Genomic DNA, 17,228 nt, shown 5'->3' with positions numbered 1-17,228 from the left:
GCAGACAAAGTACACCTGCGCCGGAGCCGCAGCGTGAGGACAAGAGGACGTCATCGTAAGAAGATGGGAGTCGCTGGACCAGACCGCTGTGGGAACGCCCCTGGGTGAGTATAATCTAACCTCTCTTTCTCATCTTTCAGGATACATTACAGAATGCTGTAGATAAGCACCTGATGCCGATGGGCTTAGCTCACCTTCGATTTTGGGGGTGACAGGTTCCCTTTAAGCAAAATGCTCAAGATGACACCAGGGCATATTCCAGGTGCTTTTCGAGCCTTCCCTTTTGAGTTCCTTTATAAAGTATACAGTAGAGTGTCTTCTAAGCAGAAAATGCCTGGAAAATGGTCTGCTTGCTTATTTTAACCACTTGGTGTCTTGGAAACCTGAAGAGATTAAAAGATGCTAATGAACATATGAACAGCAATGTGTTTTTACATTAGAAATGCAAATGTTCTTTTAATTTTTTAAGAACTTTTTCAGGCAGTTCTTGGAGTGGAATCCAGCTGAAAAAGATGTTGTATGCACATACCCATGGCTCTGATTAATAAAAAAAAATTGTGAGAAAATTGGCATAAAACACTTTGAAAAGTCATTATTGTGCAACAATTTTGTGACTTGGTCTTTTTATTCCAGTTTTGGACAGCTCTGCCAAAATGGGAGGTGATGGTGTGAGTATGAGGTGTAGCGACACGTGCCCATCAAATCAGTCAATAGAGGTGGCATTTGTTAAACCAGAAATGTTATTCCAGTCAATGACTAGAGTAATATTTATGGCAAAGCACATGCCACTCTTAGGCGTATGCACCTCTTAATTAATTTGGCGCTTTTTATTCCTGCACGCCACTCATTAAGTCTGGCACCTTAATGAATTGGAGCCTTAAGGGACATTTACACTGCAAGATAGTCATGCCTTGTAAACAGGCTGCTAATGACCCAATGAATGAGAAAATCACTTCATTGGCTGAACTATTTTGTGAAGTTTAAAAGATCATCGTTCTCGGCATTATATCGTCCTGTGTAAACCAGATTTAAGCTATCATTGTTCTCGGCAGCACATGTGCACTGAGCGATCTAGTATAGCATTGTTTACTGTGGTCTACCTGTGTAAACAGGCATTCAAACAACCATAGATGGGTAAAAGTTTACCAATTGGCTGTCCTATCGTACTGTAGGTAAGTCTGTGTAAATGGACCCTTAGTATTAAACAATCAGGGCTTTAAAAAGTTTCTCGCTGGGAGACAATTGCATGAGCAACCATTGCCCACTGCTTAGACAAGGTATGATAACATTTCCTCTTTAATGTCAGCCCAGAATAGAGGACATTAAAAAGAATAGCCCACTGTTTTCTTTGACTTGATTCTGCAATTTCTTAATTCAGAGCAACACCAGAAAGTGTTTCTCTCTGCTGATCTATTGTATTTCTATAGTATGGTTGCCCAAGCAAATCAGGATTAAAGAATGACCTTTTTGTGGAGTGTGTTGGTTATTTATTTGCTTCCATGATTGCATCATTTAACAACACCAATGTGCAGGACTCCTGAGGCATATAATCATTTTTTTTTTTGCCCGTTCTCTGATACAGTTGCAGATGTTTCTCAGCAGTCACAACAGGATGATCCTTCCTTATGTATGATCACAGTGACCGACACAAACAGTGATGAGGTTTTCATTATCTCACCAGGAAATCACACAAACGGTCTTGCCTTAAACTCTTCACATTTACAGGTTAGTATATACTTTTCTATATAGATGATATAGAAATAGTCTCCATAAAGCTTGGAAAAATGAAAGAAAGCGCATGAAAGTATATCTTCTGTTTTGAATGAATTCACTGAAGTATCTGCTGGTATGACATGTGCCCACAATCCTAATTAAAATACATGTAACTTGTTTTTTATTTAGTAAAATAAAAAAAAAAGAGAACATTACTATATTTAAACTGATAAGATGCTTTCACTGAAATCCTGAAAAAGTACAATTGCTCCCACGCTGCTTACCACTATTCAGGATAAGCTGCTTGTGAGTAGGTCGCACGTACCATTCTTCTTGTAGAAGTTCATAAATTTTGCACTCTTCTGAATGGACAATCCTTTAATTTTCTGCTCTGAATACCTTTAACTGCCTGTGAATAATGTTTCGACAATTAACCAGACTTCACTTTAAAGGGAACCTGTCATGGTACTAAATGCTATTCACCTGCTGATATAGATTAATAGCTACCTGACTGAAAACACAGCTGCTAGAAGAAAATAAACTTTGTTCCACCTGGGAGTCACCAGCTTTGTCATGAAGGCATGCACACTCCGGCTACAGTCACTGCTAAATACAATCCTGCTCATAGTTATTGGCATCCATGAAGTTTAAATACATAATGTGGAAATTCCCCTGAAAAAAATGAATCAAGTGAAACCGTTTTTGTTGTATAGAGCACTCGTGTTAAATACAAAAGATCAAATGATAATATAAAACAAAAAACACTGGTAGGGGAAAAATAGAAAAACCTAAAGCTTGCTCTGAGATTGGTTTTGACACCTTTTACATTTAAATTAGTATGGAAACACATTTTGACTTGCCTGTGTTAAATCACAAATGAGATTCACCTGCGATTAATTCTGTGCCATGTGACATGAATTAGCCAATGAATGATGACTTCAGTGTTTTAAAAAGCCATATTCCTTTGTCACAAGGGTGAAGACAAAGGAGCTGTCTGAGAACATCAGAACTGCTATTATTAGCAAACACAAGACTTCCAAAGGGTATAAAGCCATATCCAAAGACAATGGTACCCCAGTTTCAACAGGACGCAATGTTAAGACGTTTGCCAAACATGGAACAGTCAAGAACCTCCCTGGACATGGTGGAAAGAAGAAACTTGACACGAGAGGTCTTTGAAAGTTGGTGCGAATTGTGGATAAAACACCACCTCAAACATTCAAAGACCTGAAGGCCAACCTGGAACAGTCTGGGTTCATGGTTTCAACAAGTACCATATGCCGCACACTAAACCAAGTAAAGTTTTATGGGTGAAGGCCAAGGAAGAAACCATTGCTTAAGAAAAGACATAAAAAGGAATAACTGATCTTTGTTGAAGAGCACCTTGACAATCTTTGAGGGAAATTGTTCTGTGGACAGATTAAACAAAAATAGGGCTTCTTGGCAATACAAAGCAACAGTTTGTTTACTGACGGTGCAATAAAGCTTATAAGAAAAAGAACACCCTGCCAACAGTTAAGCATGGTGGACGATCCATAAGGCTGTGGGGTGTAATAATTATAGGGGATAACTCAGGAGACTCTTTGCGTGGAACAAGACAACTACAGGACACAGTTTTATAAGTGGTAAAGTCTATATTATCACACGGTGATTCAAACAGGTGCAGAGAGAAACTCAAGTCCACAACACTTGGTGCAAATAATAAACGCAGCTTAGCAGTCTTCAGAGAAAAATGCAATCAAGCAGAAAGTCTATGAAGCACAGTTATTCTTGAGGATACTTGACACGAATAAATCCTTGTCTTAGTCCAGACACAGATAGATATGCTTATAGGCAGTTCAAATCATATCTTAGCTCAACCAGGGAGGCCTGGTTAATAGTCTCAGGTTATTGCAAAGCAGCAGGAGCTTACATGTCCAGCAAATGCAGATGAAGTAAACATGAGCAGCAGATGAAGGAGGATTACTGGAAACTTGTGTATGCAGCAGGAACTCAGAGCAGAGTAGCAGGATCACCACACAGGTTCACAGGAGCAGGTGTATAGCCAGGGAGTAATCAGAGGTCAGGAGCTGGATGCAAGGCAGAATACTCAAGCACAGACTGAAGGCTGGGGTGGAGTTTTATAGCAAGAAGACACAGTGCACATGAGATCAAAGATGCCATCTTGGAAGAGGGCAGTAATGCACAAAAGGTAATAAAAAATGTTCAGAGTCCTGACATTACTCCCTCCTTAGAAGCGGCCTCAGGACGATCCTGGACCTGGTTTCTCAGGGAATCTCTGATGAAAACGAGAAATCTTCTGTTGGGCATTGATGTTTTCCACAGGTTCCCAAGAGTCTTCCTCAGGGGGATATCCCTGCCATCTTATCAGATGTTGGAGCCGATTCCTGCGAATCCTGGAATCAATAATTTCCTCCACCACAACTTGTTCTTGCCCATCAATCACCACAGGCTGCGGAGGTGGCACAACACGTCGCTGGAAGGTATTAGGAGAATACAGGCTTTAGTAAAGATACATGAAAAACTGGGTGTACCTTCATTGTCCTAGGCAGCTTCAGCCGGCAGGCCACAGAGCTCACAATACCGTTGATCTTGAAAGGGCCAATGAATTTCTGTCCAAGTTTTTGTGAAGGAACGTTTAACTTCAGATTCTTAGTTGCTAACCACACGGAATCTCCTACCTTGAACATGGGTGCAAGTTTACGGAATCTATCAGCCGATCTCTTATAACGTTCTTGAGCTGTGGTCAGGGATTCCTTCAGAACCTCCAGATTTTGTCTCATCGCAGTCAGCCTTTCCTCAACTGCCGGAACCGGAGAATTAATTGGAGACCTAGGTAAAATACACGGATGATAACCCAGATTGGCAAAGAAAGGTGTAAATTTAGTGGAGGCGCTCTGAGAATTATTATATGAAAATTCGGCTAACGGCAACAATTCCAACCAATCATCCTGGAGATGGCTGACATAGCATCTTAGATATTGTTCCATCGTCTGGTTGGTACGCTCAGTCTGACCATTTGTCTGGGGATGGTAAGCAGAAGAGAGACAGACATTAATATTGAGTGCAGAGCAAAACCCCTTCCAGAATCTTGAAGTGAACTGTACTCCACGGTCAGAGATGATCTCATCCGGAACCCCGTGCAACCGAAAGACATTCTGTATAACCAAGTTCACTGTATCTTTAGCTGAGGGGAGGCCGGTGCACGGAACAAAATGAGCAGCTTTAGTCAGGCGATCAACTACCACCATGATTGTATTCATGCCCCCTGATGTAGGCAGCTCCACAATAAAGTCCATTGATATAGACCCCCAAGGGCGGGACGGAACCGGTAATGGTTGTAGAAGACCCGTAGGTGTCACATGAGGAGTCTTGTAACGGGCACATACCTCGCAAGAGAGAACATAGTCCTTGGTATCCTTCAATCCTTCAGGCAAGTTGGCCACCAGAAGAATCGGCTCAGGAACTCTTGTGTCTTCTGTACCCTCCTGTGACCAGCCAACTTGGAGTCATGTACCAACTTGAGGATCTGCAGACGGACGACCTCCGGGACGTAGATACGTCGATCTCTGAACCACATGCCACCCTTAAAGACAAGATTAATATCCACAGGTGGGTTGGCCAGAAATACATCACCTTCATAGGCCTCCCTGCACTCCTTCCACAAGTCCTGATCGTGGATAACTCCGATGAAATTGGCATCAGATAGAATGGTCTTGGACGGGGCTCCAGGTACGGAATCCGCAGCATGGATTCGGGATAAAGCATCAGCCTTCCCATTAAGAGAACCTGGACGGTACGAGATAACAAAAATTGATTTAAAAATAAGTTCCAACGAGCCTGACGAGGAGAAAGACATCTAGCGGATCTAAGGAACTCTAAATTGCGATGGTCAGTTAGTACTATGATCTGTTGTGCAGCTCCTTGCAGATGATGCCTCCATTTTTGAAAGTCGCAATAATAGCCAGCAATTCCTTGTCTCCCACATCGTAATTCTTCTCTGCTGAGGTTAGTCTACGGGAAAAGAAAGCACAAGGATGTAGCAGACCCTTCTCTCCAGTTCTTTGGGAGAGAATAGCCCCCAAAGCATTATCAGAAGCGTCCACTTCCACAATGAAAGGTTGTGTTGGATCTGGGTGTATCAACAGTGGTGCTGATGTGAAACAGATCTTAAGCCGATCAAAAGCTTCTTGAGCCTGTGATGACCACTTAAAGGGCTTTTCCTTCTTTGTCAAGGAAGTAATGGGACGGACAATATCAGAAAAATTTCGAATGAAGCATCTGTAGAAATTTGCAAAACCAATAAAACATTGGACCGCCTTAACGTTCTTGGGTACCGGCCAGTCAAGGATAGCCTGAATCTTACCAGATTCCATGTTCAGCCCCTGGGGAGAGATGATATAACCTAAGAACTGTATCTCAGAACGATGGAACTCGCATTTCTCCGGCTTGATATATAGATGGTTCTCTTTCAGACGTCTTAAAACAGTTTTGACATGTTCTTCATGTTCCTGTAGAGAGTCAGAAAAGATTAGTATATCGTCCAAATAGATCACTACAAAATGGTCCAACAAATCTCTGAAAATGTCATTAGCAAGGTGTTGAAATGTTGCAGGGGCGTTACAAAGCCCGAAGGGCATCACAAGAGATTCAAAGTGTCCATACCGGCATCGGAATGCAGTCTTCCACTCATCCTCTGGACGAATACGCACCAAACTATAAGCCCCACGAAGATCCAGTTTAGAGAACACCCTAGCATGGCGGACTCTTTCCAGTAATTCGGGAATCAGAGGCAAAGGGTAACGATTCCGTACGGTTACCTTATTGAGCTCTCGATAGTCCACACAGGGTCTCAGGGACCCATCCTTCTTCTTTACAAAAAATATAGGTGCCCCTGCTGGTGAAGAAGGACGTATGAAGCCTTTGGCCAGATTTTCATCAATATACTCCTTTAAGGCTTGAAGCTCAGGTGCCGCCAAAGGGTATACATTACCAAAAGGAATGGCTGCCCTGGGAAGCAGCTCAATGGGACAGTCATAATGCCTGTGTGGAGGAAGCTGATCTGCATTCTTCTTGTCACAGATGTCAGAGAACTCTTTATAAGCTGGAGGTAAAGAAAATACCTGTACATGTGGTTCCGTAGTCGTGGACTCAGGGACAGCTTCTGTTAACGCTGAGTTGCTCCTTGTTGGGAAGATAATCTTCTTTGTCTCCCAGTTGATAATTGGGTTCTGAGAACGCAACCAAGGAATGCCTAAAATCACAGGAAAATGAGGAGAAGAAATTAGCAAGAAAGAAAGTTGCTCCTGATGATTAGGCTCCAACAAAATTTCAAGGGGTACGGTCTCCTGATCCACAGGCCCAGAGATTAAAGGTGCAGTAAAGTAAATGTTCAGCACAGCCTAGGGTGGAGGTGCATGAGAATAGGTGCCCAGACCTTAAGCTGTGATATAGAATATATACTCAGCACACTCCAGGAAGTCTGATGCAAAAGGGGGGTGTTTAATACATACAGTATTTATATTTACAAACGTTTCGGTCTCTGAAGACCTTCATCAGTGTGCTCTATAGTTTAGAGCCAGGGGGTGTGAGCTATTCACCCTTTATATAGAAATTGCATCAGGTACTGGAGGTAAACAGAATTAGCTGTTTGGATTAGAAGGCTAACACTGGCCGATCGAGCGCTGTAAATGACACAAGGAGGATCTTGAAGGTAGAGGGCTGAACAATCCGATCGCTCCTGTAGCAGACTGGAGGATGGGAGAGGTGACGCGGTATCCACCGCAAGTCCGAAACATGTAAGTTGAAAAACCAATGTTTTATTGTTGTACTACTTTGGACCACTAATTAAAACATCCTGAGGATATAGCTTTGGTATATTTCCATTTCTTTCTGAAGATATTGTACAGTCTATGCAAAAAATTAAAGGGTGCCAATAATGATGAACCGGACTGTATATAGTGAGTAATGACTGCAAGTTAGCCCCAGCACATTGATTGACATCTTGCTGTGCACAGATATGCTACAGAGAAAGTCGTTGATCAAAGGCCCGGGGCGTGCTTACAACCGCTTCACACGATACAGAGATATGTGCTGTGACCCATGACTATAATAATCACTCCATGCATACCCCTATAACTATAAGCTGGTGGCTCCTAAGAGTGGTAAAGAATAATTTCCTCCCGCTAGGCACACTTTCAGAAAGGTGACTGCCAGCATTGTAACTCTATTGACCTGTAGATTAACCACGTTAGGGGACTTGACAGGTTCCCTTTTAAACAGTAATTTTATAATATGGAGTTATCGGCCTGCCCTTAACTTAATGAGGACTTGTCACCAGGTCAAAAGTAGCAAAGTTTTGCCCTTTTTATTCCCACAGACCCCCTAGGTATTGTTTGTTTTTTGTCTTTTTTTATGAAATGCAGTTTGAGATATGGGACTTTGAGCCAGGCCCTTTGGTAAAGACCATTACGGTAAATATTTGCACTAAATAAAAAGGCAAGGCCCATATGGAACTGTATGGTGGAATTTACAAAAAGATAAAAATTATAGTTTGGGAAGGAAATGGTGAAGCTGGCCACTTTTGACCTGATGACAAGTCCTCTAAGGATGCAGTAACTGACCTGAAAAATTGTATGTGATTTCAGATTCACTGCTCGTTCCTTGTAGCTATGACAGTAGATTGCCGACTGCTGTTTATGGAATCCTGTAATCAGTCAGTGGCTAATGGGAATCGTCCCAATAATACAGTTATATGAAAAAGTTTGGGCACCCCTATTAATCTTAAGCTTAATGTTGTATAAAAATTGTTTTTTTTTGCAACAGCTATTTCAGTTTCATATATCTAATAACTGTTGGACACAGTAATGTTTCTGCCTTAAAATGAGGTTTATTGTACTAACAGAAAATGTGCAATCTGCATTCAAACAAAATTTGACAGGTACATAAGTATGGGCACCCTTATCATTTTCTTGTTTTAAATACTCCTACCTACTTATTACTGACTTACTAAAGCACTTTTTTTGGTTTTGTAACCTCATTGAGCTTTGAACTTCATAGCCAGGTGTATGTAATCATGAGAAAAACTACTTAAAGTGGCCACTTGCAAGTTGTTCTCCTGTTTGAATCTCCTCTGAAGAGTGGCATCATTGGCTCCTCAAAACAACTGTCAAATGATCTGAAAACAAAGATTATTCAACATAGTTGTTCAGGGGAAGGATACAAAAAGCTGTCTCAGAGTTTTAACCTGTCAATTTCCACTGTGAGGAACATAGTAAGGAAATGGAAGAACATAGGTACAGTTCTTGTTAAGGCCAGAAGTGGCAGGCCAAGAAAAACGTCAGAAAGGCAGAGAAGAAGAATGGTGAGATCAGTCAAGGACAATCCTCAGACCACCTCCAGAGAGCTGCAGCATCAACTTGCTGCAGATGGTGTCACTGTGCATCGGTCAACTATACAACGCACTTTGCACAAGGAGAAGCTGTATGGGAGAGTGATGCGAAAGAAGCCGTTTCTGCAAGCACGCCACAAACAGAGTCGGCTGAGGTATGCAAAAGCACATTTGGTGAAGCCAATTTCTTTTTGGAAGAAGGTCCTGTGGACTGATGAAACCAAGATTCAGTTCTTTGGTCATTCAAAAAGGCGTTATGCATGGCGGCAAAAAAACACAGCATTCCAAGAAAAACACTTGCTACCCACAGTAAAATTTGGTGGAGGTTCCATCATGCTCTGGGGCTGTGTGGCCAATGCCGGCACTGGGAATCTTGTTAAAGTTGAGGGACGCATGGATTCCTCAGTATCAGCAGATTCTTGACAATAATGTTCATGAATCAGTGACAAAGTTGAAGTTACGCAGGGGATGGATCTTTCAGCAAGACAATGATCCAAAACACCGCTCCAAATCTACTCAGGCATTCATGCAGAGGAACAATTACACTGTTCTGGAATGGCCTTCCCAGTCCCCAGACCTGAATATCATTGAACATCTGTGGGATCATTTGAAGAGGGCTGTCCATGCTCGGCGACCATCAAACTTAACTGAACTGGAATTGTTTTGTAAAGAGGAATGGTCAAAAATACCTTCATCCAGGATCCAGGAACTCATTAAAAGCTACAGGAAGCGACTAGAGGCTGTTATATTTGCAAAAGGAGGATCTACTAAATATTAATGTCACTTTTCTGGTGAGATGCCCATACTTATGCACCTGTCAAATTTTGTTTGAATGCAGGTTGCACATTTTCTGTTAGTACAATAAACCTCATTTCAAGGCAGAAACATTACTGTGTCCAACAGTTATTAGATATATGAAACTGAAATAGCTGTTGCAAAAAAAAACAATTTTTATAAAACATTAAGCTTAAGATTAATAGGGGTGCCCAAACGTTTTCATAGAACTGTATCTATTAGGAAATTGTTATTTATGCAATACATTAGGGAATTACAATTTTATGCTAAACTATACCTTCTAGAAGGTTCACAAATGTGCTTTCTGTCTTTCAAGCAGAATTACTGTAGGCGTAATCGAGCTATGTTGTTCCATGTGCGCTGCTTGTTTGTTTTTTTCTTTCTTCCAAAGTGTAGAGAGCTGCTGTACTTTTCCTGCAGCCTATGACGGGCAGCCAAGGCACATGGTGATTTTGGCTGAGCAGGGAGCCACATCACTGCTGCATTAATGTTTTGATTTTATTATGGCATCTCATGATAGGTAGGAAACCTAAAGAGAAGTGTAACCAGCCCTGCCTCCGTATCCGACTGGCTCACATCGGATTACACAAATGTGGATCTAACTGTCGAGGACAAAGGAAATGAAGGTGAAGAAATAGGTGCCGCCAGGCAAAGAGCATGGAGCGTTCGCACTTTTAACAGCCTACTGCCTCAACTACAGATGAAATGGCGCAGTCGTACCTCTAGTGGTTCCTTCACAAAATTACTGGACCGCGTGAGTACATTTTTTTTCTTCTTGTTGTCTAATCTAGAAAATCCTTTGCCAAATAGTCTATTAGTTGATTTTTACATAAATGAGGGGTCACTGCTTCAATAGATGAGGTGGAAAAAATCCATAGAGAGCCTTTTTTTGCTTTGAAAAACATCTCAATAATGTGCAGATGCTACTGAAATCAGCTGTACTCTGGTGTATGACTCGATAAAGGGTTGATTGTGACTTGTAGGATCGCTACTTCCAACAAGTTGCACTATATAGACTCCAAGTCCTCTTTCTCTCTGAAGAGGCAGTTTGCATCTAAAATTTCCCAGAGGAGCATTGCCCGGTGAATAGGCCTCCTTGCCTTGACAAGCCAGAGCTGGTATGTCACTCTCCACAAGGAGAAGCCTTACCCCTTAGACCTCAGTCCAGAGCCTCTCACCTAGCCAAATCAGATCTTGTACTTTGCACTGATGAGGGCCAATAGAACGAAACACCATGTTTGCAAATTGAGATTCTGATTTGGCTTTTATCCTAAAAGTCATATTACAACAAGACTGGTTGATTGTGACTTGTAGGATCGCTACTTCCAACAGGTGGCGCTATGTAGAGTTCAAACCCGCTTTCTCTCTGAAGAGGCAATTTACATATAAAATGACCTCCACAGACATCAGATAATTTAACTCGATCTACAAATGGTTTTCAGATATCTCTCATGAGTATGGCATACTTTACATTGGCATCTTACTTTTGATAGGTGCCTTGTAATACTTCCTTCATTTCTCCTGTGGGGGTACTGCTGAGGAATTGAATGCTTGCTTCCGGGTTTCACTGTGATTTGGTTCATCAATGAAGGCCAGGGTCAAAACCAGAAGGACTTAACCAGAATCAAAATTGCTAAATTGGAGTAGGATTTAATCAGTTAACGTTCAGGTTCAACTAACAGTCTGAGGGTTAGACAAGAGAGTAGTAATTAACGATCCATGCCTGAATCAGAAAAAGCCTCATATATGAAACTATTACGTTTGGGTCAGGAGCCCTGTTGCAGTTCATACTCAAGCTCGTTTCACACATCAATGTTTCACACATCAATGTTTCACAGTCCAAGTAAGAATATTGCAACAGAAGTTGGCCACATAAAACTGCACTGTTGTTGGTCTCCTAGCTGGTCAACGAGACCTTATTTTTACAGACCTTAAACTTACAACTGAAAGGTGAACAGAATGATCAAAGTACCCAAAGAGGTTATTGGGCTGAGCAGTGAGCAGGTCAAAGGGGTTGACGACTGACAGCAAGAGGTAGGCAGTACAGGAATGGGGCTGGGTGAGTATGATTTAATCTGTCTATTGTATTGTGTCAGTCCACTTATTGTGTAGCTATAAAAAGCTCTAACAAAAGTAGAAACTTTTCTAGTACACAAAAGCAAACAATGGTGTTACCAATAGCAGAAAATAACTGACTTTAAAAATTAATATTTCTGCACTGCTGCACAAAGACTGTCATTATAAACATTGGTTACCAGTTTTAATTTTTACATATATAATGGTAGTAACAGACCCCGTTTTGCCTTTCTAGGGTTGCGCTGCACCTGTGAAGACACTAAGCCCCAAGATTCCCAGGAGAGTGGGATCTGCAGCACAGATTGGGGAAAATTGTATCCGCTTGTATTCAGAATCCTCAGACAGCAATGCATCTTATCCCCTTACACACTCCGCACACCTCCACAGGCACCTCCCATCAGGAAACCTCAGGAGGGCACGTCCATGTTTTGGATTGCTAACGGATTCCTCTGACTCTGTCCGTTCTGACCAAACATCTACTTTTGCAAAGGAGAACCACAATCTGTGCCAAAAGCCTGGCACAGAGTATCCAAAGGCACTCAAAGTACCATCAACCAATGGCGTGCGAGCCAAAGAGCTCTCAAAGGACTTTGAAAAGCCAAATGCTGTTTTTGTGATCTGTGAAGAAGCAGATGATCAACAGCCCTTGGTATTTGATGACCAGCTGAGCTCCCCCACAGAGTGCGAATTACACAGTTCTTATATAAGTTGTAAAGATAACTGCTCCCTTTCATCCAAAAGGTCTTGCAATCATTTAAGTCCTTGGATGAAGTCTTCAGATGTTTCCATTTATCAATGCATACAAAAGAACGCAAGTCTCAAGCCTCACTGTACTACCACTGTGGGTAGGCCTGACTGTACAGAAAGCACAGATTTCCAGTCCCCACCAATAGCTTTGGTTACAGAATGACTGCACTTGGTGACATTATACTTGTAATAGACTGGTGGCCTTTATATATTTCCATCTGATGTAGTTTCATGGTGATCCAGCTATCAATTGTTGTTTTTTTTGTAAACTGGCCAAGAAAGTTGTCAAACGTTTTAATGAAAGACTATTGACATCATCATTATAGTTACCATTTTCTGTAATGTCTGCCACACATCATTGGTATAATAATTCCAGTGTGCATTTCACAATCTTAGGATCCTGGTATTACTTTACACGATTGTGTTCTTTAAGTGTGACACAGATCAGTCACTGGACAGAAACAAATCTGCAAGAAATAGAGAATGTACCTGTTCTCTCCTCCCTATGGCCGCTTTCACACGTCGTGGACTTACTCCCGAGTCTCCTGACTTGAGCTAACTGCCTCATAGGCATATATAGGGCAGTGAGTAAAAGTGACAAGATGCAGGGGTCAAGTTGAGTCTTCTGATCCAAGCATGGTCCTTAAACATGACCACAACCACGGAGAGTGTGAAACTGGCCTAATCTTTGCATAAGGTCAGACTTTGGGAACTACTTTAATGGCTTTATATTCATTTTTTCCAGGGGATCTGAGTGACCAATTTGTACAAACCAACCAAGTATAGAGTGTACTCTACGCACAACTTTTTACTGTTTTCTTTTCGCACAAGCTGTAACGCACAAAGAAAGTATTTTTTACAAACTACAGAGGCCATCAAACCTTCATTTTTCAAGGCACCTTCCCTAGAGGACTAGTCCCTTTCCCAGTTCACTTGCATATTGTCATCTTCTACACACTATTTGGACATCTTTAATGTATAATCACAATCTTAGGGGCAGGCTGTGGAGGCTCTGAGATATTTAGCTGTCCAGGCCTAACTTTTATGCATTTAATCACATTCATTTTTTGTAATGATGTACACACGAGGACTTACAGGACAAAAGTAATGACACCATTCATTTGGCTAAGTTCACAAGTCAGACGATAAAGAAACAGCATTTTATCAAGGTATCAAATACTTTATTCACTGGCATTCCCTGATAAACAATGACAGAGTTGGTTAAGAGACAGACAGCAGCCGCACTTAATTCTCTATACAAGCCTGAATGTGTAAACATGGCCTTACTGGCAGATGCATTGACTGATGACCTTTGTTGTATATTTGCATTGTTTTGTAAGCTCGCAGTGCTGGTACATTGGATTATATATACACATGATGGCGCTGGTGTAAGAAATTGGTAACCATGTGTTCTTGAAGGAAGCATGACTGCTACAAAGAAAAATCACATTGCAGTACCTCTGCTGTGGTATTTGTACCTATACAGTTATACTGTGGAGTGGAGAGATGCTAGGAAGGGTCTATGGACAACCCAGCAAATCTATTTATTACATGGACAACCCTTTGATTACAATGAAAATCGTGTAATTAATCAATTTTCACTGTGGTGGCGCTGCAGGGGAATTAAATAGTTGCTGTTAGGCTCCGACAAGGATTATATTATGGTGGTCCTCACAATGGGACGTGATAGTCTACTAATCCTGAAAGGACCCTTCAATCAAAAAGTGAACACTTTATAACCACTTAACAGTAAATTTATTGATTTCCTGAGTTTCACTTTCTTTATATATTTCTATAATCTATGGACATTTAATGGTGATTGAAAATTTGTTTTAAGAGGTCATCATAAAATTTAAAATTGATGTTCTAGGCGATTCATATTAAAAACCTATCCAGGTAATGCCGACTGAACCCCCATTCCTCAATCAGCTGTTTAAAGGGGCTGCCAAAAACCCTTCCATACATAGTAGTGGTATGCTTGATATTACGCTTCAGCTTCACCTTCTTCAAGTCAAGAAGAGTGTAGAGAATTGTAATACCAGGAATACTTATAACTGAGAGTACCGAGTTGTATCTGGTGAACAATTAAGAGCGCTGATGACTGAGTCGGATGCCAATCAATGTAGTAAGAATAGTCTATCAATGTTAAAGTCCCAGATTACCCATTTTCACTCTTACACAGGCCAACAAAAAACAACTTTTTTTATGTTTCTTTGATGAAAATAGGCAAATATTACTAATTTTGGGTCGAGAAACTCAAATATACCCACAGAATTGTTTAATTAGCTCTCGTTTTTTAGATACACGCCATGGAAGTATGTGCTGTAGGTAGCGAGAAGAATTCATTACAAGAGTATAAATTGCACAGTACAGTACACATATTTAGTATCGCCGCGTCCGTAACGACCCAACCTATAAAACTGTCCCACTAGTTAACCCCTTCAGTAAACACCGTAAGAAAAAAAAAAAAAAAACGAGGCAAAAAACAACGCTTTATTACCATACCGCCGAACAAAAAGTGGAATAACACGCGATCAAAAAGATGGATATAAATAACCATGGTACCGCTGAAAACGTCATCTTGTCCCGCAAAAAACAAGCCGCCATACAGCATCATCAGCAAAAAAATAAAAAAGTTATAGTCCTCAGAATAAAGCGATGCCAAAATAATTATTTTTTCTATAAAATAGTTTTTATCGTATAAAAGCGCCAAAACATTAAAAAATGATATAAATGAGGTATCGCTGTAATCGTACTGACCCGACGAATAAAACTGCTTTATCAATTTTACCAAACGCAGAACGGTATAAAGAAATTCATGAATAGCTGGTTTTTGGTTATTCTGCCTCACAAAAATCGGAATAAAAAGTGATAAAAAATGGTCACGTGTCCGAAAATGTTACCAATAAAAACGTCAACTCGTCCCGCAAAAAACAAGACCTCACATGACTCTGTGGACCAAAATGTGGAAAAATTATAGGTCTCAAAATGCCACGTATATAAGTGCCACGTATTTAAGTGCCACGTATAAGTGCCACGTATTTAAGTGCCACGTATAAGCAAAGTAATGATGGTAAGCAGTCTTCACAAGTGGAGTAATTGGTCTTCTTTGGTTGGCAAATGTCACATAACCACACACGTAACAAAAATTGTTAACAATATTTGCACATTTACGAGGCATTTTCAAAGTGTAAATTCTCTCCACAAAATTACTGCAACAAGAGAAAGAGACTTCAATTAGTACAAACTATGCAGACACAATTTATAAAATGGCTGACATTGGTTCAACAGGTCTGTAATCAGGTTTACCAATACACATTTGTTGAAAATTCAAAATTTCCCTATTTTCCTGCATAATAATCTTAAATGACCTGTATCTCAGCAACAAGAGCTAATAATGATTTTTAAGTAACATATTCGTTTTTAGGATGCTAAAATTATTACAAACCAGCTATTTTCATTTCAGAAACATTTTCACTGTTGGCCAGTGAGTCTATCAATGTTAAAGTCCCAGATTACCCATTTTCACTCTTATTCAATCATACCAGATATTTTATGGTGAATTAAAAACAACTAATCTATGATAATTAGTTCTTATTAGAAATAAACTAAAAAAGATTATAGAAATCAACCCTTGTTCTGTCTGCAACTCCCTAGCTAGGTTTCCAGAGGAGAAATGTTCCTCCAGAAGATAGTATTATGAGGTATGTTAGGTGGGCAATCATAGTTTGTACACGAATGATCATCTCTTCATGATTGTGAACAGCTCTTGACCAGATGGTAGTAGCCATGTGATGTAAATCTATTTACTATGTTGATTTTCCGAGCTATTGGTATGTGTAGGAATCTTGTATGTTTTGATTTTAATATCTATGTAGCCAGAGAATGATTTGCAATATAAACACATTTAATGAATAAAGGAATTGTATGGTTACTTACCCATGAAACTTTAAGCAAATATCATTTTACTAACCAGCTTTTAAAGCACTAGTAAAAAAAAAAATGCAAACCCTGTGACCTAGATAAACTTATATTCTAGATTATTAATATATTTGGTTCAGGGGTTGAAGTCAGGGCCAGTGTCACCACCCGGCACATCAAGTGTCAAGGCCCTGGACAGATGGGGGGCCACATGTCTTTGAGGACACTGGAGCACTATGGGGCCCATTGAGGGGCCTAATGCCAGCACTGGCATTGGGACCCGCACCTCAAACTGTTTCAAATAGTCTCCATTAACTCCCATCTTCTCAGCGTCTTCGGACTCTCTCTGATGTCTCGGTGCAGAGGGCGTGACATCACTACAACGCTCCCCCTGTGCAGAGAGTCAGAGAAGATGCAGCCAAGACCGGAGAAGGAAGCAGCGGAGAGTATTGGATTTTTTCTTTCTTTATATAAAAGGAGCAATATATGGGGCTCATTATACTGTATGGAGCACTATATGGGAACGATTATACTGTATGGGGCCTATTATAGTGTATGGAGAACCATGTGGTGCCCATAATACTGT

The 17,228-nt window shown here is 40.7% G+C and overlaps 1 protein-coding gene across 2 annotated transcripts in view; it reads left to right on the top strand.

Moving 5' to 3' along the window:
* The window catches only part of LOC143813143 (uncharacterized), a 112,524-nt gene extending 97,981 nt beyond the window's left edge, over positions 1–14,543 (top strand). The window contains exons 5-7 of one of the 2 annotated variants that reach the window (XM_077293363.1): positions 1,583–1,725; positions 10,419–10,652; positions 12,210–14,543. In XM_077293363.1, coding sequence (XP_077149478.1) covers positions 1,583–1,725; positions 10,419–10,652; positions 12,210–12,884 — 1,052 coding nt within the window. In that variant the 3' untranslated portion in view covers positions 12,885–14,543. The remainder of the gene's footprint in view (positions 1–1,582; positions 1,726–10,418; positions 10,653–12,209) is intronic. The other variant, XM_077293364.1, reaches the window with a different exon arrangement.
* Positions 14,544–17,228: the final 2,685 nt, after the last annotated feature.

The sequence above is a fragment of the Ranitomeya variabilis genome, chromosome 1 (assembly GCF_051348905.1).
Source record: "Ranitomeya variabilis isolate aRanVar5 chromosome 1, aRanVar5.hap1, whole genome shotgun sequence".
In the NCBI taxonomy this organism is placed as follows: Eukaryota; Metazoa; Chordata; class Amphibia; order Anura; family Dendrobatidae; genus Ranitomeya; species Ranitomeya variabilis.
The sequence above is the reverse complement of the archived record's forward strand: the minus strand, read 5'-3'. Positions and strand labels throughout refer to the sequence as shown.